At 41.0% G+C, this 27,525-nt stretch overlaps 1 protein-coding gene across 1 annotated transcript; it reads right to left on the reverse strand.

Annotated features, from left to right (window-relative positions):
* Positions 1 to 1,440: 1,440 nt before the first annotated feature.
* Positions 1,441 to 26,477, reverse strand: tbc1d9 (TBC1 domain family, member 9 (with GRAM domain)). The gene is made up of 21 exons (XM_083977939.1): positions 25,702 to 26,477; positions 18,727 to 18,837; positions 16,513 to 16,631; positions 15,699 to 15,927; positions 14,575 to 14,836; positions 13,959 to 14,166; positions 12,871 to 13,077; positions 12,610 to 12,774; positions 11,996 to 12,146; positions 10,051 to 10,265; positions 9,835 to 9,952; positions 9,045 to 9,330; positions 8,812 to 8,941; positions 8,419 to 8,517; positions 8,128 to 8,196; positions 6,579 to 6,819; positions 6,321 to 6,386; positions 5,930 to 6,016; positions 4,331 to 4,399; positions 3,801 to 3,904; positions 1,441 to 3,702 (listed from the first exon to the last, which is right to left on the reverse strand). Exons 1-21 carry the CDS (start codon positions 25,820 to 25,822, stop codon positions 2,884 to 2,886), a joined length of 3,876 nt encoding a protein of 1,291 aa, XP_083834065.1. The 5' UTR covers positions 25,823 to 26,477; the 3' UTR covers positions 1,441 to 2,883.
* Between the last annotated feature and the right edge of the window lie 1,048 nt (positions 26,478 to 27,525).

A 27,525-nucleotide genomic window follows, 5' to 3' on the forward strand; every position in this document is an offset into this window, starting at 1 on the left:
GTTTTGACGTGAGCCGGTGACCAAAGGTCAGTATGGGGCAGATAAGAACTTTACGTCATACCATGTTCAGCCTCTCAGCAGTTTTGGCTTTGCTGGTGCCTATTTCATAACACCTTCCCCTAAATCTGACGTCAAACTTTATGGGCAAATTAGAAATATAGGAATAAGAAAAACTGAGGAAAAATGTAATGCTCATAATACACAATTTGCTCTCATCATACGCTCAGTTTCCAGTTTTTAGGAACAACTAGCTAGAACAAATACAGTGCAAATCAACCGCCCTGAAATGTTTTAAAAATGGTTTAGAGAACCGTAACAGGTTCAGCTGTTTGTGGTGCTGCTGGATATCCTGTATCCTGTCAGATAGTTGTCAGATAGATGTTGACCATACTGTATGTGGTCAAAATGATAGAAACATTTGTATAAAGATAGGATTAATTTCAAACTTGTTAAAAGATTACAATGAGAAAAATGAAAATTTAAAAAAGGAATTTGTGGTAGGACAAAAACTTAAACACAATATCGCTATATCATTTGTAAAATGTATATTTAGTTATATACAGTATTAATATTCTCCTTAATTTAGAAACGTCTAATGCAACTTCTACTGTACATTGTTGCAGGACTCTGTGATGTTGGAGTTTTGTTTCTTCCATTATTATTATGTGATATTGGAGTGATGATTATTCCATTATTATTATTAGTAGTAGTAGTAAGTAAGTCTACAAGGAGCCACACACAGTTGACCATACAGGCAGGACCTACATGGCTCAGCTGACAGTGACATTTTCTTAATGTTGTCATGTTGTTATAAGTCAGATGAAGATGAGAGATGCGAGTATTATTTCATTAATTGTTGTTTAACACACAAACCGTTTTTGACTGATTAATCATTGCTAGTTTTCCAGGCGTCTGAGAGGGGATGCCTCTGTTTAATCTGCCGAGACTCCTGTTGTGAATGAGCTCACCGAGCTGTGATTGGTCGACCTGAGCCACAACCCCAGTGTGTTTGGTTCTTGCAGAAACAAACCAGCTGAGGGTAAATACAGTTGTCTCTATAGGGCACATGCTGATGCTCTCTGTCATAAAGAACTCAGACACTGTCCTCTTGAAATTGACACATCATTACCGTAAAAAGTGCAATATTTTGAAAAAATGTGTCTCTCTGACACAAAGACTTACAAAAAAAACTAAACAAAAATTTTGATCAAAAAGATCAAAATCACTAAAGTACTGAGGTATTATAAGCAAAATGTACTCCGAGTATAAAAAAAAATTAAATACTTATATGCTTACAATATATCCCTCTGAAATGCAGTGTTGTAATTATAATAAAACATGAGAGATGTCATGTACTGCACAAATAAAATAATACTAGATTCACACTAGAAAATCACTGGCACTGACAAATATAAATGGTGGCTGAATGGAAAGCTAAATCCTACTTTCAAAACTGTAAAATCCAGGGATGTTTGATTCATTTTCGCACCAATTTGATTTTTGTTTTTAAACTATTTGAAAAAGAAGAACTGCTAATTTGTAAAAATCAGTTTTATTGTGGCTCGAGCTGAGTTCTTCCAGAAATGGACATTGGTAGGTTCAATGATCTTCCACCAGATGGCAGTAACAGTCTCTGTTGCCTTTATATTACACTGGCACCGAATCTGACGAGGTCAATAAATAAGGCTTGAGGCAATGGACTGTGCAGCACTGAATCAATCAAACTGTAGATTTAATAAGATGGAGTGATACACAATGCATCCACAGTCCAGAGTGACAACATCTGGACATTTAAAATAAAACATATTCACATTAAATTTGTAAACAGCAAAGTAAAAAAAAAAGTTACATAGCAAAGAGGTAAAAATGTGTTAAAAAAAGAGAGAGAGGAAAAATGGACAACATTTTAGTTTGGAGTGCAGACAACAATAGTTAGGCAAAAGGCAAGCGAACACATGTTAGTGGATCACATTGTTGTAAACATAAAGAAAGTGCAGACTCTTCATTCAACAGCTTTTTTTGTTTTTTAGTGTAATGACCTTTTCTTAGAACACATACCTTTCTATGAGGTTTTGACAAAATTGTGGTTTCAACATTTTTTGTGCTGTTTCCAACATTGTTGTTGTTGTTGTAGTTGTTATAGTTAGAAAATAACGTGGAGAAACTTTAGGAAACATTATTCTGGGGGGAGTGAATATCCAGTCAGTCGTAGGTATGTGTATGAAAAAGAGAAAAGTGACATACTGCATTAAAGTGATGTGGAGCCGAAGAGAGTTTTCACAACATCACATGAAAATTCACTCTACCACTGAATTTTCACAGTTTTGTTTTGTACTTTTTTGTTGAAATGAGAGAAAAACAAAGAGTCTTGATTAGCAGCACATGGAATCATAAAGTAAGGGAGCAATAGTTTGACCAGATATAATGTTAGGTGATGGTACGTACTGTAGACTATCTATATCCCAGTTTAGACCTGGACTGTATCTGTGGACATTTACAGCTACACAGCCTAAGAGTACTAGAGATTACATAGATAACACCTATGCATAATGTCTTATAAAGTACAGCTACTACATGTACACATTGATTTCATCTGAGCAAATCTTAATATCAACGTCCTGTTCCCTCTTAGCTGGACAGAATCTAGTGATTGTTATAATAATAATAATAATAATAATAATAATAAAAGTCTGTCACATCTGGTAAAATACATTGCTAAGAGCAGTTTTTGGTCACATTCATTCAACTATCATACACATACATTTTACATTTACCTTCATTCTCCTCTAAAACCCGTTGAGACATTTTTACACCACCGACTGATGTCGTCATGTTTCCCTTTTAGAACGGCAGAAGTCTTAGTGGGAAATCCCCTGAGAGACTTCAGCCCGATAAGGAGATCTCATAGTCACTTGTCGACAACAGGGGGCGCCCGACTTTACGCACATTCTTGGCATTAGTTATACGAGCCGCCACTTCCACCGGCTTCTCAAAATAGTGCACCAGGGCCTGCTCAGTGAGCACAGAGGCCAGGAACTGCTCGAATGTGATGGCCCAGTCTTTGTCAATGCTCGTGCTGTGAGGCAGCCCCCTGTCGAGGGGCCCACCGCCGCCACGAGGCTGGTTACTTCTTTCCCCGTTGCCGCCGTTCTCGCTGCGCACCAACACCGTGTCGTCTGCAATGTCCTCACACTGCAGCTTCTCATCCAGCTCATGGGAGCCCGCGCTGAGCACCGAGTAAGACGACATCGACGTGTCGTCTTTGGTTTCGTCATCCGAGATGAGCATGGCAGAGGACGTGCCAGTGTCTTTGGGGGACGAGTCCTCCAGCTTTATGTCTTGCATAGGTGGCAGCTGCTCGCTCTCTTCATCCCCTTTCCCCTCTTCACTCAGGCTCGTCTTGTTCTCCAGATCTGCGTGGACAAAAGCGTCGTCCTGGTCCCTCTGCTGGAACACGTCGTCGGCCCCGGCCTCTGGGATGTTTTGAGGATCTGTGGCGTCTCTCATACACATGCTTTGCTCTGATTTACCCTCCATGTTGGGTTCCTTTCTGCTGGAGCAGGATGATGAGAAGAGCTTTCCCACCTCGCCCATTTCCAGCAGCAAACTGGTAACTGTGGCTGTGGCGTGATAGAGCTCCTGTTCTGCCAGGTCCTCGCTGAACATGCTGTAGAGAGTCTTGCAGAGCTCGATGAACTGGCTCTGAAGAAGGGAGCACAGTGTTATACTCTGCACATGTGTTTTTTTTTTTGTTTTTTTCTTTGTTTCAAACGATTCAGTGGAGAGGGTGAAAATCTCACCTGGTTCAGCCTGGGGAGGTCCTTGGTGTTTTCTAGTTTAGGTTTGGTCTCCTGGTTCCACAGTTTCAGGTAATGGCGGTAATCAGGTGTGTTCAGTTTCTTGACTGTAATATATGAGAAGAATGTGTTAAGTATTTTAGTCACAAAAACTACTGAAAAAAACAAAACAAACACAGCATGACAGTGCACAAATGTCTGCCTGTCTCTGTGCAGCAAGTAAAGAAACAATTAATTCAATAATATAATGTATTCACTATTAGTAATTCATTATCATTATTGGAATATAATGTATATACAGAAATTAGTTGTTGCATGCATCTTAAATGAAGAACAGTACTCTCTTCGTTTTTAGAGGGATGATCTGTATGATGTATAAAGTTATACTTAATAATGTCAGCACTTGTGAAAGCAATTTCACAAATGAATGGTTTGGAAAAAAAAAAAGAGCTCAAACATCTGGTTGCTCATTTTAAGTGAGCGAGGCTATATCGTCTGTTGCATAAGAACTGTACCTTCTTTTTGTTTCTTACCTTTTTCAGTCTTAAATGTAACCCTGACGAAACCGTCATCCTTCTCACTTCTGCACTTTGAGTCATGACCTAAGGGAAGATGGAGGGAGACTGAGATCAACAATTAATATGCACATTTTCTGGAGAAAGATTGTTAAATGATACATTTACAGAGGGTAGACTGTATCATAAAGACAGTACATACTTCATACATACAGATCTTGATCAGTTTAAAGTTTAAAGCCTAATGCAGTATACAACACAATCTCATCAGTCTCTCCTGATGTTAATGAAACATATGCATATGAAAAGTAAAACTCTGATGTCTCTGGTATCACATTTGATCAGATGCACAGGTTTAATTATCCAAACAGCAGCTGTCAGATCAACAAGGGCGTTTGAAGCCGTTTCTCTCTCCTCTGCATATTCAGCACAGGATCCTCCTGCAGGCCCCTGCCTCACATACATAATTGAACTTGTGTGCACGATTGTTATTGTGCAAGTGTTTTCATCACTGTCAGTGCGCACAGTGCAGGCTGCATGCAGTGTCTGTGGTTTTCAAGGTTAATACAGCCACATTTTATCCTACTGACAAGTCACATCTTAGGCCCACAACCACAACAGCTGAGATTTCACTCGTGCAGATGACAATCTCGAGTCCTTGACAGCAGTGGTCAAAGAAGAGGTTGAAATGAAATTACACTTAACAAACATAATGAAACTGTAAAATTTGATAGTTTACTAAGAATAACCTACACAATAAAAAAATACAGTACTTTAATTAAAAAAATATAGTATTTTATGTTAAATTTATATGGATTTAAGAACTGAAATTAACCCCTCTTTTTGTTTTTCTTTGTTTTTTGATCAAACCATGCACTTGATTTGAGGAACACACCAAGTCACGGACAAGTACGTACATGTTCACTACAGCTCAGAAATACAGCTCTTAGGTCGTCAGACCAGAAACCTATTGGTTGTCCCCGGCTCTAGACTGAAGACAAAAGGTGATCGTGCCTTCGAGGTCTGGAACTCTCTTCCTTCATGTCCACGGTCTGAGTCTCCCCAGAAGCTTTTAATAAGCAACTGAAGACCCATTTAATCAAGTTGGCGTTTGTCTCTGCTTAAAGTGCTGAGTTTTTTAGGGTCTTTTTCTATTTATCTATTTGTGGTTCATGGTTGTCTGTGTTTATTGTTTATTGTGTATTGTGCCATCAGTCATCACCATTGTGGTCTTTCTTTCTACAATCTTATCTTGTGGCTCTTGATGAGGATGTTGTTGACTATTGTCAACATTGTCATCATTGCTGAATGTTGTGAAGTACTTTGTGAATTGTATTTCTGTGAAAGGTGCTATACCAAATCTTCTACCAAATTTCTTCCCATGAATATGTATTTATCTGTAAACAAAATGTCTCTCATTAGGAAGAGTTAAAGCATTATGGTTCACTGTATGGTCTAGAATCAAATACTAATGTTGACATAGGCTACGGTTGTATTACATACTGTATGTTGCTTCACATGCATATGTGTATACAGAGTATACAATGGAGGGGATGTTAATATACATTTGATCCCAACAACAAAAGGACAATAAGAGGTTTCTCTCTCGCTGCTTACCGACTGATGATTCTGAAATAATCTCCTCAAAGAAATACTGAGTGGCTTCGAAGGCGGAGTCAGGTTCCTCCTGTTCGTGAGTGATTTCTAGGAGAAAAGAATATTCAACTCAGATTATTAAAAACGTAATGTGCACAATCCTATAAAAGCTGTAAGGTTCAGACCCGACACAGTGAATAGTTGAAGGTTTTAATGTGTGTCAGTTATCTCATAAGAACACGCTGACAACGGCAGAAAGTTATTTACCCAGTGAGGCGAGACACAGAGCACAAAGCGTAACATTTTCTCTCTAGCCGACACTTTCCATAGAGCCACCTCTTTTCTGTTCAGCTAATAATCCCTTCCTCTAAAAAGGAAAAATTGAAGTGGTTTTCTCCCCAAGGTCACTCACCGGGTAAAACGTGCATCTTGTAGAAGAGTTTCAGTTTCTCGGTGAGGTCGCCGTGGCACAAAACGCCTACAACAGAACAACAAGCTTTAGAGACTGAACGTAATCTGAACTGCTTCCAAATGTGATACATCATCTTAAATTAAAGTCATCACAGTGTAAAACTCCCATTTGTCAACTGAACAGTCAGTGGCACTTATGTTATGAGTCATTACTTCCAATGAATAATCTCAAGGACAGATAATATATTTCTGGAGTTACCCAGGCCGCTGATGAACTCTCTGAAGTTGATGAGGGCGTCTCCATTATGGTCCAGAAGACGGAAGAAGCGTAAAGCCAGTGGGTCGGAGTGGGCTCCGTTGGCCCAGGGGAAGAGGAGGTTGAACAGCCCCTTAAACTGCTCCACGTCGATGCGGTACTGCTCCAGGTAGGGCAGGCTGGGGTCATGGCGCTCTGTGGGGTTGCTGCTGCCGCCCCAGTAGCAGCTGGTCAGGTGCTCCGTCTGCAGAGAGGAGGAGGAGGAGGAGGAGGAGGAGGAGGAGGAGGAGGAGGAGGAGGAGGAGAGGGTTAACACTGAATGACACCATATAAAAAAAGGAAAAAGTACTACTGAAGAACATGTGGACTGTGCTGCTTTTTGCTGAGTTTGAATTTAAAGGTTGAATGAGCTTGATTAATGAACGACAACCATTCCCATCGTTACATTCTGTCATTTTTGTGAAGCGCTTTGACGGTGCGTCTGGAAAACAATTTCACTCTTGAATAATCTGAATCATTATGAACACTGTAACATTAATAACCTGACAAATGAATCTTCATTGTGCGTTTACATAAAGGCAACAAAAATAGCTTATGCTAGATGTAAATTTGGTAGAACACTAATATAGACATTTTCATTTTTTTTTCATTTCTCCTTTATTTATTCAGGGAAGGTCAATTGAGAGCGAGCTCTCTTTTTCAATGACGCCCTGATTACAAAAACACAATTATACAGTATACAAGGTCATGATTCACAATTACATACAGGTTGAAAAACATTCGATAATAAGTTTTTAAAACTATCTAAGGAAATAAGATGATCCAGTTTCAGACAGTTTTGTAGATTATTCCACTTTTGGGGGGCATAAAACTGAAAGGCAGTCTTCCCCAATTCTGTCCTGATACTTGGAATTTGTAAAACCAAGGTGTCCTGTGAACGAGTATGTAAGTTACAGACTCTAAGTGAGATTAAACTAGTAAGATAAACAGGTAAAATTTCAAGTAAGGCTTTGTAAATAAAAACCATGCAATGTTGTTCCCTCCTTACACTTAAGGATGGCCAGCCAACCTTATTATAAAGAACACAGTGATGGGTTTGGAACACATTTCCAGTAATAAAACGAAGAGAGGAGTGATAAAGTGCATCCAGGGGTTTCAATGTAGAGAGAGCAGCATGCATGTAAATGACATCACCATAATCAAGTGCAGATAAGAAAATGGCCTGAACAAGTTCTTTTCTACATTCCATTGACAGACAAGATCTATTACGATACAAGAATGATAATTTTCCCTTAAGTTTTTTGGTAAGATCAGAGATATGAGTTTTAAAAGACAGTTTGTCATCCAACCAAATGCCCAGATATATCTTTGCTATTAATAACATTATCTTCAGAGAACATTATCTTCAGAGAACACAAGACTGTGTTGATTTCCTGTCTATGTTTCAGCTTGAGCACGACTGAATGACTTCAAGTGGGAGGTGTAGCAACACAAAAAAAAGGTGAGAACCATGTGTTAGTCCCACCACATACACGTGTGAACTGTAACTCACCTTGAAGAGCACGTAGAGCTCCTCCAGCTCATCAATACTGAAGGCAGTCTCTGTTACAATAGTTCTGACCTGTTAGAAAATATAATTACATTAGGTAAAAATAGAAGACAGAAAATAACATTAAGTGTAAAGGAAGAGCAGAGTATCTAATAATGACCTGAATGCGGCTCTTTCGGTTCAAATCTAATTTGACCTGCAGAATGAAGAAACTTAAAGAGTTGGCCTGTTGCCTGTTTACGGCAATTTTTGCGGCACAACTCCAGGAATTACACAGTAACACGTCCTCCTTACCACGTTGCGTTTAGTTGTATCCTCGATGGTTTGGATGACCCTCAGTCTCTGTTTGAAACGCATCTGTTCAATCACGTCAGCACGGATAGAGTCGAATTTCTGATACAAAGGGAGAGGGAGACACAGAGTGAGTCCAACGCTGCTTCATTAAACATGGGGAGAAGACAACAGGAGGATTGTGGGGCTCTGAGGCAGCTGGGCTTCTCAATGAGATACATTCAAAATGATATTAAGTGAAAACACACTGCACTTCATCCAAAGCTCTAACATGACAGACGCGAATGAATGTGGAGACAAACAAAGAGCCGCACAAATCCAGCTAACAAATATTAGATTTGTACTTTTTCCTTCCGCAAATGTAGGAAAAACCCTCTTCGTCAGCGTCTGCGTTACCTCGTAAGAGCTGCGGACAAGTTTGAAGATGTCGACTTCTGGATGTGGCTCTCCATTGTCCGTTAGTAAGGAGTGCAGGTGGGGGATGGGAGGTAAAGTACTGTCTTTGTTGGTCACACTGTCCAGGTACCTACAGCACACAAACAGTCAGTCAGAGAGGATGTAGTAGGGAATATATAAGTTAAAGTTAAAAGGTGGAACATCCTGGATCGAAGCCTCCTGTCTCTCCTTACCTGCCCAGTACGGTCATCGCTTCACCGTCGTCCTTGCAGCCCAGCAGCTGGTGGATGTTGGCGTGCAGCACTGAGAGCGCCAACTGAAAGATGACCTTGATGCCGTCGTAGAAGAAGCAGTCCACCACCACCACTGCGCTCTCGAACGGCATGACGGACAGGAAGAGGGTGAGGAACCAGGAGAGGGAGATGGTGGAGATGACCCCAAGGTCCTGCATGCAGTCGTACAGCTGTGGAACGTACTCCCGGGCCAGCTCCTCGAACACACCCTGGTCGACCAGCGCTCCTGGGGGGGAGAAGAGGAGAATGTTAAACAATAAACAACTTGTTTTCTGGCCCAAAAAAGCAGCATAAAGAGGGAATTACAATAAAAAAAGCTATACATACATGTATTTGAATACCATGAAACACAACTGGGTGTGAATCAAACATAAACATTTGATGTTAACCCATATTATGCTTTACAAGTGTTGTATAATCATGTTGTGCTCCCACAACAGAGTGTCCTGTGGAAATTTACAAGCGATTGTTGTCCTGGTGGTGAAGCTAGGCAGAACCACCGGAGGTGCCATATTGTGTCTACTGGTATGTGATTGGGAACTATAAAGATAGTGAGCCTGAGAACATATGCTGTTCAGTTGTACAGTATGTGTGACTCCACTCATGAATGCTAATTAAACCTCAAGGAAAGACAGCCGACATGTGAAAACTTTCTTTTTAATTCTTTACTGAACAGAGAGAACTCATTTTTGCCACCACAACGTTTTCACAAGAAAAAGCACATACTGACCAACAACTCTAGTGTTGTAGTAGTCGGGCAGCATCCTCTCACAGAGCGCCACCAGCAGCCAAAAGGCCTCCTCTTCTTTGGCGTAGAGCAGCAGCACAGACGTCACTATATTCATGGCCTGTAGAGTCGACGTAGAGAAGAACAAAAACATCAAGTATTCAAGCACTGCTCTATTTCTGCCAGCTCATGTGGAAACAGAAACAAGGGAGTGCGTACCTGACAGTATCCGATGTTGGGGTTTCTGAATGCGTAGGCGGTGAGGACCCTGCGGAGGGCAGCGATGCCCATCTCGTTCTGAAAGGCCGGGTGCTCGGGCAGAGAGCGGTGCAGGTCCCTCTCGATCTCCTCTGTTGCCAGGTTGTACTTGCCCATCGACTTCTCCACCAGGTCTTCGTAGTATCCAGGGTGAGTGGCCATCTCGTTAATCGCCCCTGTGGGGGGAAAATAAACAAAGAAAACATGAGAATTAAAGGTTGAGAGCAACTTCTACTCTATGTAAAAGACAACTAAATCTTTAGTGCCAGTGTTTGTTATGGAGTTAATGAAACCATTTAAGTTTAAATGATTATTTTCTGCCTCCAGGCAAAGAATATTCAAGTGTGACAAACTGCACAAGGACGAATATCATCTAAATTGGGGATGTGGTAAAGTAGTTTCAGCAGACTCCATCTGTGTAGTCGCAGATCTCTTTGTGGTTTGTTTTCAGTCTTGAATCGATGCTGATATCACGGGACGATAAACTGATATTCATCTAACTTTCAGTTTTATTATCCAATATTTCAAACTTGATGTGTCAGAGTCCACACACGTCAGCCTGCAGCAACCTCCCTGAATGCAAATCGATTGTAAAGTAAACATACAGTAGACAATAGTACATTGGCTGTAACTGCAATTACACTGGTATTTGAATTTCGAACGCCAAAGAGGTCTGTGTGCAGGTTTAGCAGGTTATCAGAAGCTCTGCACTCAATACGATTTGCATAAGTCTTCGTTTAATTACTCACATACAGTATAGTACGCGTGCTTATTGAAACATGCTTGAGTTTCACCAAACTAGTTTCACACCCTTCATTCTGCAAAGAGACGCCTATTAGGCGACAAGTGAATGTTGCAAATTGTTTTGTAAATATTTCTCTGATTATTAGAGAGGAACTCGGATAACAGCAGGTGAGCATGACTAAGGTCAACACAATGCAGCCATGGCAACAAGCAGAGTGAGCCAGGAGAGAGTCACTCGAGAGCAGGACGAGCTGTTTGGGACACGGCTCTGCTCAGGTGACGATGACTACAAGCTGCTGCGTAACACATGACTGTGCTTGTAAACAGGGAACATGTGCATACCTGAATATGTAGCATGTTGCAACAGGAGTTACCGTGTTTGTTTGTTTTAGCTGATTCACACAGTTCATTTGTTTTTGCTTCATGAAAATCTCCAAACCTCCTTTATTCTGAATGGTCAAGTTTGGATTTACACTCCAAGTCCTTTAAACAGTTATTTTGTGCGTAGACACTCTGTATATATCAGTAGGCCTACTTGAGTATGTTAATTGCATATGTACAATGCTTTAGTTTAAAGAGTTTTGGTGTACGGCACTGAACTCTTTTTTTTAAGGTCTAATACGTTTTTTTCTGAGTTCTCTAATTTTTCACTTCTTCCTGTGAGACACTGCAGACTGCCTCAGAAGTCTAAAAATACTTGAATCTGACAAGAGGCCTATTCAGATCTTGCCTGAGGCCGACCTAGGCTGAAGCCGCCATTTGAAGAATGACTTTAAAAAAAACAAACAACTTCTTCATTCTTGCATAATCAACACCCGCAGCACTGTACCATAAATAAACTGGTAAATATTGTTATTGTGTGTTTTATAGAGGCCTGCAACACAAAAATAACTTATGTTGAAGGAAAACAATACATGTAGTGATACATTTCAGAGTATTCCTGTTTCACACTAGCTGTTCTTGTCTTATGCAATTATCAACATGAAACCAGCAGGTAAATAACACCTGCAGAAAATATCATGTGATCAAGTGTAAGCACGCAGTATGCAGGGTGTGGTCTCATTCAGTGCAGTGCATCACTGAATCAAATGCAGCACTGCTCGCCCAGAGTGTGTGGAGCCCGTGTTTATTTCAGGCCTCCCCTCCCTGATCGTTTCCTCACCAGAGAAGAGCAGCCAGAGCTCCCCTCTCATGCTCTCAGGAATCCCCTTGAGGACCAGCTCCTTCGTCTTCTCAGTGCGGTACATACACACTCCCTGTCCGTACTCGGTGAAGTGGTTCTTCCATGCCTGCTCCTTCATGAACTCCTTCGCCTGAGCAAAGGGAGAAACAATCTCATGAGATGCTGTATGTCAAGTGCACAATTACAGTGAGCTTCTTTCCTGTTGTTTACCAGCAGTTTGGACTTAAATCACTGGCATGACGTTTTTTCCACACTCCACAAAGGATGAATACTGTCATATTCTATAATACAGAGTCAAAGTCCCATTGAATTGAGGATTACAAACACAGGTAAAGGTTTAAAGTCTTTAAGTCTTACAGAGAAAACAGATTTCTGCTAACAGTGATTATCCATGCGGCGTAGTTTCTATCCAATGTAACGCTGTGAAAATGCCAATTATAGAAAGCCCAGCAAATAAAAGTCCACTTTAATAATTCTGAATCCAAGACTACAAATGGCCTTAAGGGAAATAGAATCTATTATTAGATCAGACTAATGTTAGATAAGGCATCACTCGCTTTTGATTGTATCTGACAAAGTGTAACTGAACTCACCAGCTTGGGGTTGAACTCCTCAGGCGAACGGCGGCGGTACATGGTCATGAGGGCTTGTGTAGCTGTGGGCACACTGCTGTCATTGAGGTTAAATGTCCGCTCACCTTCGGAGCTCAGACTGTGCTGTGGGCTGCTGGAAAGCAGGGATCCAGGCTGGGAGTACACCTGGAGGGGAAACCATATAAGTATTCCTCAAGACTTAACAGTCAAATAAAAACTATGCATGTTATAAAACTGTCAAATTAAAGGTTCCTCTCCTACCTCATCATCGGAGCTGTTAAGGCTGCCAGTAAGTTCCCTCTCCAGGCAGATCTTAGAGGTGGTCTGTTGCAGAAAGTCAGAGATCCTTTGCACGAGGAAGTCTCGGTCCTTCAGGTTTGCAAACAGAAAGGTCATGCGGTTCTTGGTGCTGATGGACAGTGGGCTGGGCAGCACGTTGGAGCTGTCTGCTTTCTCCACAATGGTCACCTGAAAGAAATTGAGAAACATTCACAATTTCAGTCACAGTGCAGTGACAACCAATAATACATTAATAAATAGCATTTTTACTCATTTACCAATACTTCATAAATAAGGTGAAGCCATTACTAAAAACTTTTTGTTCTCTGGGTTGTCAAAAATCCTCCTCCAGCGTAGTCTTTTTTCTTTCTAAATCCATTTATCCAAAGGCCATTTATAAATAAATTATAAACATTTTACACCGTGGAACCCACTATTACTGATTTAATAACATGAATAACCAACTGAATAACATGTCCTGATAGATTATTACAAATTTAGAATAATTTACCCTTTTAATGACTTCTTAACATTTTCAACTGCAGGTATGGAGGTGTTTTTCATAAGTTTAAGTTTTAAAAGCATTTCCCATACTCAATTTCCCTACGGGGACAAATAAATTACTACTACTACTACTACTATAACCTGGCAACCCATAATTTGTTGCTATTATGTGAAGGATTGATTTAACCATAATAAAGTCATTAATTACAGCTTCGTCTTTACGATTGAAACTATTCAACAATGGGGATTGAGTAAGGGCACAAACTTTGCAGTGAGTTTTCAAATGGCTGGTGCAACCCAGTGCAACCAGAAGTATATGAGAGTGATTCAGCATGACAGACAGTTTGTCTTTCTGTGTGTATCTCTCTCTTTTAGAGCAGATAGACAGTGACAACCCCCTGCCAGACAGCGCCATCAAACACATTCACATGTCTTCCTGATTTACTTCAAGCTACTGCCAACCGACTGCTGTTTTGGTGACAGCACGATGAGTAAAATACTTATTCCACAAGTCTAATTTTGTAAAATGACTAATAAACAAAGAGACATATTTAAAAAAGAGTCACCTCACGCAGAGGAATGATGAGGCTACACAGCGTCTCTTCCTTGCTGGTGAAGCAGATGTAGTTGGTGGAGACAAACATCTGTCCCAGGATGTGCATCTTGTTAAAGGGGGTCCACAGGGTGCAGTCGGTGTGTCCGTCCAGTTTTTCATCTTTGGGCAAACGGAAGAGTGCCCGGTAGCGTTCACTTTTCGCTCTCGCGTCCAGATCCCTAAAGGACGCACAATCCTATTAGATAAGAGTCCTATTGGAACAGACGTTTGATTGTCTGTGTAGGTAAAATGAAATCTTACATAAGAACAATCACCCTGCAGCAGCAAATGATTAAAAGAGGCAAAATAAAACACTGCAGTGCCAGTGAAACAAAGTCATGCTTTCATGCTTGAGGTCATTAAGATCTCACAGACATCTATTTGAGTTTATAAATACAACAACACCCTTTTATTTCCTCACACATGGGTGTTGTGCAACTTGTTTGGCAGTTTTAGACTTTCATCCTCTGTCCTGGAGAATCTGGATTACCAATTACTTAAACAACCATAACGTTGTAAACATGTATAAACAACATTTATTATTGATGAGCATTACTGTTCCCGCGACCCCATCAGTCCTTCTTTACCTCTTGAGCGCCGACACCTTTTTAGGCGACTTCTTCTTGAGCTTGGGCAGCGAGCGGTCCTGTTCGAAGCCTTTGTTGTCCAGGAGCTGACGCATGGCGATGTTGGCCAGCTGCTCCGCCAGCTTGAACGTCTCGTTGATGTTGAGGAAGACGGAGAAGACGTGCTCGTTGCTGCGGGTGCTCACCTTTATCGCATCGGGCAGCAGGAGGGTGGCGCTCTTCTCCAGCTGGGTCATGTCGGCCCAACGCACCACCAGTTTGGCTGATGCAAGGAGAGAGAGACAAAGAGAGACATTAAGATTCATATATCTCTACACATTAACATATAGAAGATCAATGCACTAAGATTGCCCTCAGGATATGGCTGTGGACTTGCAAACCGCCTCACCTTGAGATGCATGCAAAAAGTGAGTGGTGTAAAATGCGATTTAGCCTCTTTGGCTCTGATATTAAGTTCACACACAGAGAGGTGTAATATGGCCTGCTACACTATAATATGCAAGTATAGTTAAGTGTACACATGGTCTTGAAAAATAGAGACTTTTACAGATTTTCCATATTTATACATCACTTTTCAATGTATTTGAAATAACCATTAGTGGGGTTTATACAAGGAAAAAGAGGAAAACCAATATGGAAATATATACAACTAAAAGAAAAGGGAGCCAATCAGACCTGTAGATGACAATTATTTGGGAAAGACAGACTAAAAAGGACTTCTGCTGGAGAAGTGTAATCTTATATTTTGAGACTTCAAAGCTGAATTTATAATTAGATGAATGGATTAAACAGGATCTTATAATTAAAATAGTTCTCGGGTACAAAACCAGTGCCGGTTGGTGGAGGCTGTGCAGCACTGTGCCTGATAATCTCCATGTTTTGCCTTTAATCTTATCCAGCTGGCAGGATCACTAAAGGGATAATCAAAATGTTGGCAGCAGGTTTGTCGTCATGGTTATCTGTACATTGGTTTATGTGACATTAAGTAATAAGATTTAGGATTTATTTAACATATTTTTGTTACATATATTTATATATTTTGTTATGTTTTAAGATGAAGAGTTTCATGTGGCTGCAGGACAAGTCAGCATAGGTAATACACAAAGATAAGGTTTCCATCCAACCTTCTTTTCCCAGTAGGTAGGAGTAGAAGCAGAGGTGGTTGATGCTGAGGTAGAGCCATCCCTGCCGAGGCACCTTGCCCTTCCAGTAGCTGCAGGAGTAATAGTTGACCAGTTTCTCCTCCTCGGGCATCCCAAACAGTTTGCGAAACTTGGAACTGGCTTCTTTGAACTTGTCAGTGTCATCATCCTCTTTGACATCATGGTTCTTGTTGTACTCTGCGATGATGCCCTGCAGCAAGATGTTAAGTGGAAGAGTGAAATGAAAAATGATTGTTTGATGCAGATTTTTAATGTATGTTGCAAAGGTCTTCAACCTGATTTTCTCAAGGCCATTTTCAGTGTCGAGGATTTAAAAATCCAAGCTACAGATGTAGCCTACTGCACCAAGACTGCACCATCCTCTCATAAAAGCTTCCTGGCAGAGGCTATAGCGCATATTAAACTCAGCTTAAAATACAGCTAAAGCATAACAATGAAACCAGGGAGAGTTAAGACGACTGGACAACATTTATCATCGTTGCTTTTTTGGTCTAGTCTCAAGGCCGACTGTGTATTAATCAGCCACCAAAGTGATGGATGATGGGTTTATGTGCATTTACTGTATAATAATTATTCCACTTAGTATGCAATGACGGACACAGATGTCTGTTTGACTGATAAGTTCCTCTGTTATATTAAATTTGGTGGAAGCTCTGAGTACAGTGGGAAGACCTTTGGTCTGTTTTTTTCCTGATCCAAAATTAACAATAGTACTTGGTTAATTTCACACAGAAAAATGCAAGAGCAAACATTACTAAACTACAGTTTTAGTTACCTGAACCTTCCCTTTGACGAAGGTGGTAATATCATTCTCGTTCTCAAAGATGGAGAGTGTCTGCAGCAGGTTATGTTCCAGCCACTCCCAGTGCTCTGTGATTTCTTTCCGGGAGGTTCCTGCAGAGGAGGGAGGAGGGGAAGACAGAGAGAGCACTCAGGCAGGGAGCTCACAGAAGGAGCACGGAGGTGTAATGTTTCAGAAATGACGATTATTGTGCCACAACAACACAAGTCATTTAATGAAACATGTTTTTTTTCTTCTTAAAAGGGAATACTCAAATATTCATTTAAAAAACCCAGTGAGAAACAAATTAAACCTGTAGTAATTAGTCAATTAATCAATAAGTAAACTGACGAGCAACACTTATTATATTTATTTATCATTTAAAGGGATATTTCAACATTTTAGGTCAATTTCTTTTAGCAAATATGTGGCCGATATGTGCTGCAGTCAGTAGCTGCAGCATCCCAGAGGTGAATACGATAGTAAGTTGAATATCTTTGGAATTAAAACCATTGAGATAAGAAGTTATATGAGGACAGGCATTTTCACTCATTTTCTGACATTTAAAGACCAGTTGATAAATAATTCATCAAGTGAATCACCAACAACGCGTGAGCTGGGTGTTCCTCTTTGAACCAGTGATGGCAGCAGCAGTATCTCAAGTCACATGTCAAGAGCCAAGAGTAAACTCAAATGCTCCATTGAGCATCTTGTTATTGTCGTTAGTCAGTAAGGCCAAAACAGATTTTTGTGGCCATGGGAGATATTCATTGCCATAATAGATGCCATTGTGGACCATTATCCCTCAACAGTGCTGCAAACAGCCCTTCAGTGAGTGCACATACACTGCATTATCCACATCTACCAGACTGCTCCACTGTCCTGCCATCTCTGGGTCGCAGAATTAAGAAGTGGGAGGGGTGGGGAGGGAGACAGAGGAGTGGGGGGCAATGCCATTTCACAGCCAGGCTGGTCTTCAGCAGGACTCCATTTCAGATAGGGAACACAAATATCGCTCTTTTTGTAATTGAGCGTTAAGCGTTTCAATCACATCCTGTCTTAATCCAATTAAAACAAAGTAGTTTGAACCTTCACTTTCTAATGTCAGAATCTTATCAAGTCTCATTGATTTCTGTGCAAAACATACTCGAGAACTACTGTAGATGTGTAGGAGTAGTACATATCAAAACTGTAAACACAGACACGATTGAAGCACAACAAAAGGCAGAGAATAATAATAAAAAAAACAGACCTCCAATAATGGCCTTTTAACTTATTTATGTCTTCAAATGTGCCTCTGATTCTTCTCTTTTTAGTCTGCAGTTGAAGCAGCTCTGTTATTCTATTTTCAGGCTGACCCAATGCAGAGTGACTGCTTAGTAATTTTTCACTTAAATGTTTTGTATAGAGCTGAAATGAGTCAATTTACTGAGAGGTCAGTCTGAAACTAATCATCAGCAATTCGGAAAACCAGTTAATGTGAATTCAAATTATTTTTCTGTGAGCAGAAAAGCCGCAGATTAAATGGCTCTATAGCCACTCAAATGTGATAATATACTGGATTTCTTGGTTTTCTGTGATAGTAAATTGAATACCTTGAAGGTTTTGGTTTAATCACTGTCAGTGTCACAGCTTTTCTGGATAAATAGATGATAATTTCATTGTGAATGGCAAAGAGTGCAGCTTCCAATCAATCTCGAGTCTACCTGCTAATTTACACAATTTACTCCCACAGACTATACAAAGCACTCTTCCACATAAAAACCGGAGGAACCAAGTGGAGGTAAACACCAGCAAAGGACAAGAAATCGTAATGAAACTCCATCAAGTGATGAGCTGAAACATCACATCCACTCATGTTTGAGCAGCGCTTTCAGCACCCATTCCCGTAATCCTGCTCTTTAAAACCACCGGGGCATGATGTAATGCTTGGCATTCAGCAGCCAACATGGGAAAAGGCAGGATGTGAGAACATCATGTGTTGTGTGCAGACTGGGGTACGGATGTGCAGGGGGGGAGGTACAGTTACAGAGGGGTCCACACTGGAACAACTCACACCTGTGTCATCAAAATCAGCTGATAGAAATCACATGAATTGGTGTAAATCGACCAATTATATTCAATTAGGCCTGAGGTCAGTGGTTTGCTTTTCTCCAAATACCTGCATTTCCTTCAGAGTTATTTGAACCGGGGTTAAAATGCACATACCATGAGCAATTATCCAGTAAACCAAAGAGTCAGGCGTCTGGTAGAGGATCCTATATGGAGCCATTCGAGCGCTTGAGTCCAGGACGACATCCAAGGTCCCGACCAGCAAACCTGGAAGAACAAAGGAAACTATTATTCAATACTGAGAAGCAAACAGCAGGAAACACACAAAAGGAAATCGAGCTGTCGGTCTAAAAACAACACATTACATTTCATACAACTTATACATCTGTTCAGCTGTCAGACAACAGCTCTTACAGACGACCATGTGAGATGTGTGACAAATGAAAGCCATTAGCTTTCAGATCATTTTGTTTTGCCTGAGCAAAAGAGGAAGCACATGAGGTCTTGTGGTTTAAGATTTGAGTATCTGTAAAAAAACATCCTGGCGGTGAATGTCAGTGGTCTATACATGTGTGCATGTGTTTTATTGGTTAGACCTGTTAGACATGATATGCATAAGCCGGTACACGCGACTCTGGCTTAGACTCCTGTGGTAGAGTTGTATTTGTGGACGCATTTGAGACCCCATGATAAACACAGGCAGATGTGTGAAACTAATTGACAAACTGAGAAGGTGACAAAGGACAGGAATATATAATGGTGCATTTAAAGCTTTTTATGAGACACTCATTCTCAGAAAGCACAGAAAATGACGGTTGTTTGCATCAGCTACAATAAATACAGCCACATAAGCTCATTTGTCACGCATTGACGCGCTATACATTACAGCTTTAGTTTCAGAGCAGTAACACTCTCTAAATAAGTCACCCTCCATAAAGCGTTTAAGTTGTAACTAATTCTTGTTCACGGTAAGTAAATCACTAATACCCTACAGACCAGTGCCAACCCTTAAGCATGAACCTATTTGCTTTGGAAAGTTGTGGACAAAATGTCTTTGTTTGGTATTTATCCTCCTCCAGCTTTGTCTTTTGAACTTTTAATGCTCTTTAAAGGGGAAGTCCCTTTCAAAGAGAGGGGGCAGTGTGCCACTCAGCATGAGAACACACTCATACAATGTCGTGTATGGATGTGAAGGAGTTGTGTTTAGTCTGAGAAAAACAATCCAGGTGATGCCATTGGCGTTATTCTCATCATGGACTCAGAAACGATAATGTTTTTCTACCGAACAAACAATACGAGCAGAGTTTAACAAACTTTCTGTTTACCAGATCAATCAGCCAATCGTTGACTGATTGACAACATACTGTGTTATACATGAGTTTCAGCTTTCAATGCGTCAGAGATGCAGGACACATGTACATTTCCAGAGGCTCAGGGTGGTGGAGCAGCTCTGTTCCAAGTTTCACTTCGTCATAGGTCAGGTACAGGACGGTATAGATGTCCTCCCTCACGCCATCTGATCATGTCAGCTGATAACGAGTGGAGGATAGAACGGCTGAATGTCATGAGGTGTGTTTCAGTGTTAAACTTATAATTATAAAATGATACTCCTACACTAGTGTCGCCATTCATGCTGCAGCAGTGCATCCTGTACATGCCGCCTTTTTGCTGGTGGGACTTTCCAGTGTAAAATTATTACAATAAATAATAATAACTTTATTTCTATAACACTTTTCAAAACAACCTTACAAACTTTTTACGCCAAAAACTGAAATGCTGCCAAACTGACAACAGATGAAGTTAATGCTACGTAACCTTATGTCTCTCTATCTAAAAACATCTGTGTGTCAACCTGCCCTAAAATTTTTACTGAGTGAGATTCAGTCGAGCTGTCGGCCTACCTCTCAAATTCAGGCTTACAACCTAAATGCCCTAATTGTTATCACATTAACCTATACGTGTGTGTCTATGCATGTGTGTGTGTGCCAGTGTCTCTCTTTATCGATGCACCTGCCATTTACAACATAACAATGTCGATGCCATTCTCCTGAACAACTGTGTGACTGTTCATAGCCGTGTGTGTGTGTGTGTTCTCCACTGAGTTCAGAGGAGGTATACGTTAAAGCTGCCACGAGAGACTAAAAGAGAGGGTTATTTTTGTTTCAGCAGCTCATCAGGGCAAACACAGCATTAGTCACACAGAGAGAGAGAATGAGGGGGTGGGGGAGGAGGGGAAAGAGAGAAGTCAAGACAATTGAAGGGAAATTGAAATGTTTTCTTATTTCTTAGTCTGAGCAAAGACAGAAATGATACAAGTACAAATGTATTACTTTGACTTGACCTGCCTTCCTTTTAGACTTTAGATATAGATAGAGTCCTTGGCTGCCTTCTCCTCATGTCAATACCTCTCTCCCAACACTGATGTATCTTCGATTTCCTTCTTATTTCCCTCCTTATCAGTATCTCAGTGCTTTAAAGCAGCTGGGGCCTCAAATAACTGGCAGACCTGATAGATGTCACTAACCTGGGACAGAGTTAGGGTGGTTTCTGTGCCAGATGTTACTGACTGAACATCATGAAGACTATTCTGCAAACAAAACTAAATCTATATTTACTAAACACTTCAACCTTTTCAAATTAAACAAAGGCGATCAGGTGTGAAAGACCAGCGGCTCAATCGCACTGAAACTAATTAGGTAATGCAGCATGAGAGCTCGGTTTAGTCCCTTTGTGAGAAATAAACAACTGTGGAGGGTGTGAAGACGACTTCCTCCCAAGGTTGAAAAAAACACCTCTAACCAAAAAGTGCAAAAAGGTGTTAACACATTAACCTCAGAGAAGGTTGGCTTTCCACCCTCAAAGGGGCGCTGGGTGGGAGGGTATAGCTGATGCAGCAAATTCATGAAAATCAACAAGTTTTGACCTGAGTTGAACTGCAAGAAATGAATGGTTCAGCCAACAATGTGTGTGTTGAGGTTTAACGCAGGAAGCTGGGGGATTATGCACAAGGAAGGAGAGCAGTGAAGGTGCAAGACCACTTAACATCCCACCCTCTCCCTCCCCTTATCAGACCGATATGAGCTAAATCCATAACAGAGATAGTTTCAGCTCATGGTTTTGTGTAATGTTGTTGTGATGACATTTTATTTAACACATATGAAGGTGAAGTTTGTCCTTTATATTTCATAACAAACAACCACGAACATCACATGTCTGTGCAGCATCAACTCATCGAACCAAAGAGACAAAGTCCGTGTGACTGCTTCTTCCAACTCACACCTCGGCTTTTACACTGATAATTTCCTTCCACACGCCCAACGTGTGGGTGCACAGTCTGCAAAACAGAGACAACACGCTGCTCTAACTCTACATGTTCTGTTGTTTATCATGATTATTATTAGCACTTCTGGGTAGCTGGAAAACCGCTCAAACTGAGCAATCCCCTTCTAACCAGAGCAACAGCTATAAAATCATGTGATGCCTCTGCTTAGAAACAAGGACACAAGCAGAGCTCCCCTTTGTTAAAGCAGAACAAATCACCTCCTCTGAAACATTGGTGTTTTTCACTCAGTGGAAGAATAGGAAGCCAAACCAACAGCTTGAAGAAAAAAAAGCTACTTGTTTTCTATTGTTTATATATCCTCTCTGTGCCAAAAAAAAGAAGGGGAAAAAACAGCTTTGGGGGAGGGTTGCTGGTGTGGGACGTTTGCATTCAGCTCGCAAAGGAAAAACTGTCTCCCCTGGACTTAAAATCAATACTGTCTCAGATAACAGAAAACCTGAGACGAGCCGAGATCAACGTCGTCATCATCACGTGTTTCACAAAAGTATCACTACTCTTCCCTCCCATTACTAGGTGTACTGTACATCCAGGTGACACAGATCAGTGGTCATAAAGTTCAAGATAACCGACTGGCCTACAAAGAACTGGGTCGCAGAGTGTCTGACATGGCGCACTTTCAGACTAACAAAAAGAGTAATTACCATATAGATTGTGAAATAGCGTGTTGTTCTCTGACTCAAATCATTGTGTAATTTTATGCTCCAAGCCTCATTGTGTCAGGCTGCGTGACATGATGGCCTGATTCTAAGTTTATTTATATCTAATGTTGTCTGATGAAAACAGGTTTTGTTGTGTATTTTGCTTCTTTTCTGACCAACAGTGACACCATGGCACACAGGTATGCCCCCTCCAGTCATGTGTCTGAAGTGTAAACAACACTCAAGACATACTGTAGGATGAAACTGTAAGTGACTGTTAGAAGCAGGTTGCCTATCTGGTAAAACACTTTATGCAAATAAACACACAGCTGAGCGGAAACATCTGTCTGTCAGAACTGCATTTGCTTGTTGCCTGCTGTTTGGTCAAACAATGTTTCTTTGCATTGTTTTTAGATCATTGGTTCCCAGGCTTTTTGGTCTCATAACCCTTCATCACCACAGATAACCTATGTCTAAGTTACAGGGCAGTCTGATCAATATGATGTTACTTTCTCAGGTTACTTTCTCAAAAATTAAAATAATTAGTACCAGACTTCATAATTCTTATCTTTTCCTGTCTAATTCTTATCAATAATCTCATAACCAGTCGCCTCTTGCAACTCCTCAGAGGATCCTGATCCTTCACGCAACTACTTTTTAACTGATGTAAACACCAGTCATGAGCATTCATTCACCCAGTATCGATTTATATTTCAATAAGGTTTTTGCGTCAGCTGATCCCAAGATAGATAAGCAATTTAGACACTTTAAACAAGATAACATAAATAATCCAAGATAGATGCAAGATAAAGTATAAAGCCCTTTATAATGTTTTTAAAGCTAATAAAGTTATGTAACTCCAAAGATTACGTCCTGTTTGACATCTCAGGCTCAGAGGTTTTAGGAGGAACCAAAAGACTGGATGGATGGATGGATGTCCAACCAGTCTTCACTTATTTATGTGTTGAGAAACAAAGAGCAGCACATCGGATGCTTGATGCATTCCTTTAATTCTCTTCTGTCCGTCTCTGCTCATGCAGCCTTTGTACCGCATGTTTCCATGATGGCTGCCACCAGCAGCTCGACCAGATGCTGCAGCTTACTGGTGAAGCCATGCATCATCAAAGCAAACACACACTTGCCATTTCCCACTGAACCACGCTGGCCCTCTGCCAGTCAGCTGCAACACTGGAGCTCCAGACATGCAGCCAGCTACTGTATGTGTCTGTATCTCTGTTAAAGGCTCCGTCCCGGCGCTGCTGATGGCGTCCCCGACTCCATGGAAGAACTGCTTGAGGACAGTGCCAGTGTCAATGGGCGCTGAGTGCCAACTGGCACACAGTACAAGTCAGCAAGCTCAGCATTTACATAACAATGACATCATCCCCTAGCACCACTTAGCACGCTTTGTGTTGCCATAGTAAGAACACACCAGAGACTGAGAAACAGGCGTCCGCTCGTCTAATTGTTAAACACTGATATCAAAGAAGATTAAATGGCCAATATGTTCTGAAACTGATGTTTTCCTTTTTTTGGTCTTTTTTTGCCTGTTTTGTCAATTACTTACTTAATTAATTTACATACTTACTATGAAAAGAAAGACAGAAATTTAGGCCACTTGTCACACACAGGAGAACAGTTGACACACATATGAAGCCTATAGGGTTTACAATTTGATGTTGCATGGTATTATGGGGTCTAAAGTCTCCAGTACAGTGGAGAGAAGAAAAAGGTTGGGAACCACGGTACAATGTCATGATGTACGTAATGTATGTCATATTGTGACATGAAACTGTAAGATGCCCTAGGTCAGAGATTTTACTCTCGTTAAAGTTATTGGTGTTCACACTAAATGAGCAGTGACACTGACTGATAAGATAGTGACAACCAGTCAGCAGGGAACAGAAACTGAGCTGATCAACTTTGATCAATCAGGGATAGAAACATTACTTTCACGTTGGAACGAAAAACAAAAAATAACCTCGAGCTGATACTGAAATGAAACTTTTCACTGCTATAATCTCTGAATTTGTGCCTAATGTACAGTACAGCATTAAGGTTGGATTACCATGTGGGCAAAGGGGGCAACTGTGAGGGTAACTGTGCTGCAACTGTTTTGAAAATGAAATCTTATCCAACACAAGAGCCTTGATAGTGATCCTGCTTTATTATTTGATGCCGAGGCCCTGTGTCTAATTTTAGCATTAAAGACATTATTTTTTAAACTGATACTGATCTATATATCTGTATATGGGTATATCAGCTCATTTGGCTTTTCCATTCAACAATCTCATCAGCTTACATGATCAAAATATACATGACTCGCTTCTTTATGTGTTCAAAAGATGCTCAACAGTATCTCATCTGTTAAACCTGACTTTGTGATGAACCGACAGCTCATGATATGAACAAAATTTCACATTTCTGAGAGAGAGAAAAAGCAGGACATCATGTTGTTAAACTGTGAAGCCAGGCTAGTCATTTCCAAAACCTGCCTCTCCTCCTCCTCCTCTTCCTTCTCTTCCTGCTGCTGTTTGACCCATTTTGGATGGAATAAGCAAGAGGGAGGAGGAGTGAGAGAAGGAAGAAGGAGAATGATTCAGCATGAACAAGCAAACAGACCATGTCTCTGCTTGGTGGTCAAACAGACCCACTGTTGTTGAGGCTCTACGGCCTAAACAACAGCTGCACCACCACTGAAAGCACAGTTTCTATTGTTTGTATTGTTGTTGTATGGCTGAAATCTAATTTCCCTCCCTTGCAGGCTGGAATAGCCTCAGCCATTTTTGTATTCCCATCATGTATGACCTCATTTATGGAAGAACTGCACTGCTACTTTGCCTACCAAAGTGGTTTTAGTTTACTGTCAACACACTTAGTCAAAGGTTGAGCATTTTAAAAACAACAGGCTGTCAATCAATTAGTAAAATAAACCCCCCTCTCTCTCCATGGAACAGGCATACAGGTGAAAGACCACCCATGACAGCTGATTGGCCATGTGACCCCCCTTCACATTATCAGCGCCCACTTCACCTGACATCTTGTGCTGATGATTGAATAATCCATCAAATGTCACAAAGCAGCTGATCACCACTTTTCCATCAGATGTGTATTTTTTTTTATGGACAGTGTATAAAAGACAGGACTTACCGGCCAGCCCACCGCCTCCATCCCCGTGGCCCTTTCGCTTCTGGAGGATAAAATACGGATTCGCTCTCTCGGTGATCCATAATGCGCCCGCTAGTAACACATCTTCGGGAATGACCCACATAATTCTCCTGTTTTATTCTTTTTAGGGACACATTGAACACATTGGGCTGTGGAGGGCGACCATCAAACTGCTGTGATTGTGTTCAAAGAGGATTATTAAATTATTAATACACCGACGAGGGCCCGATATTCTCCTGAGCTTTTTCCCCGACCCTACAAAATATCGTCTACTAGAAGTAAGACGCGCATGTACAAAGTGTTGCTATAATTAAACCTGCAACAGCGGATCGGTTTAAAGGTCCAAACGAGCGAGATGTCCTGCACGCGAACCTCTTGCAGCATCAGCACCTTGCCTCCTTGTGTCCCTTTTTTTGTTGTTGCTGTTGTTGCATAAAAATCAATTTATCTGAGGTTCCGTGAGCAGCCTGGTTTTCATGGGTTTTGCTGCCGCACGGCGCAGCGCAGTGCTGGGATCAGCCTTTGTTGTCCATGCTCAGCTGCAGGTGCGACCCAGTAGCCAGCGTCCGCGCTCGTGTCTTTACTTCACGAACAAGCGAATCGCGTGTCACTTTCGTCAAAAATAAATCAAACACTAAAGAGTCTGTAGCGTCTCCCAACTGTGGTGTCTGTCCGCCTAGTGAAGCGCAAAACACGACACCTTTGATGTGAAGCCAAATAACGCTGCTGCGCTCGTCTACTCCTCCTCCTCCTGCTTCTCCTCCGCTGCCGCGCGTCACTGGCTGGCCATCGCGAGACGTCAACGGAGGCAGGAGGCGGAGACTCGCGAGGAAATAATGAATGAATAAATTAGTAACTTTTAAAAACATATATATTATTATTTATTTTAACATTAAGCTGGTCTTTTGTAGTAAAATGACTATTGTTCACAATTATGACTGGACTTTCTCTCACATTAAGGAGATATAGATGGAAATAGATGAGCAAATTCAAATTAAACCAGACCCGGATTAAGCTGCTACAGGGGCCATGTGACAGAAATTTGAGGGCCACCATTGACCACCCCCCATGTATACACCTTTCTCAACCCATTTCACCCACTCCTGTGCTGCAATAGGAATGTTTGATTCAGAATATCAGTCTGCTTTTGGCAATATAACACAAATGTGTAGCCATATATTGTCCATTATTATTTTTCAATTCAAGTGGAAATCCTTGATCTTATACTATAGTATATGTAGTAATGGACCATAATGGGAGGTGTTGCCCATGACTGAGCATATCTGCTTTGTTACATTTTTTATGTGATTCTTTACATCAATTGTATTTTATCAATTTCTCTCCCTCCTACTCCACAGACACCAAATCCAGTATGTAAGGTGTGAATGCTCATTAGCACCCTTGAATGGAACAGAATCACTGTTGATGATACAAATAACACCACACGCTTTTCCTGCCACAACTCAAATAAGTGTAGGAGCCATCTTAGGGTCTTGTAATCCTCCCATGGCAAACACCAATAAAAAATTATCATATCAGTTAAATAACACAAGTTATCAGGAGGTTATAAATACACGAGTAATGAATATCACACATGGTTGTTATGACATTATAACACACTCACATATGTAAGTTTTGCTGGGTTTCCTGCTCTGTGGTCTTTCAAAAACAGGATGTAGAATGAGTGGGGAGCAGGACCTTATTCATAGTTTGACTCAGCTGAGCCGAAACTAAGCTTCAGGTGGTTGTTTACAAACTTTCCCCTCCAGGGAAACCGCACCGTGTCGACTCGGTCGACACTTGCAG

Source organism: Trachurus trachurus (genome assembly GCF_905171665.1).
Source record: "Trachurus trachurus genome assembly, chromosome: 1".
Classification (NCBI taxonomy): Eukaryota; Metazoa; Chordata; class Actinopteri; order Carangiformes; family Carangidae; genus Trachurus; species Trachurus trachurus.

Bases quoted from the DNA above. Each gene is read 5' to 3' on its own strand.
- tbc1d9 (XM_083977939.1), bottom strand. From the start codon at position 25,822: ATGTGGGTCATTCCCGAAGATGTGTTACTAGCGGGCGCATTATGGATC. The intron at 13,078-13,958 runs GTGACTCTTTTT...AATTTCTTTCAG, and splicing joins TCATCATTCCTCTGCGTGAG to GTGACCATTGTGGAGAAAGC. The intron at 9,953-10,050 runs GTACGCACTCCC...TCGACTCTACAG, and splicing joins CCAACATCGGATACTGTCAG to GCCATGAATATAGTGACGTC.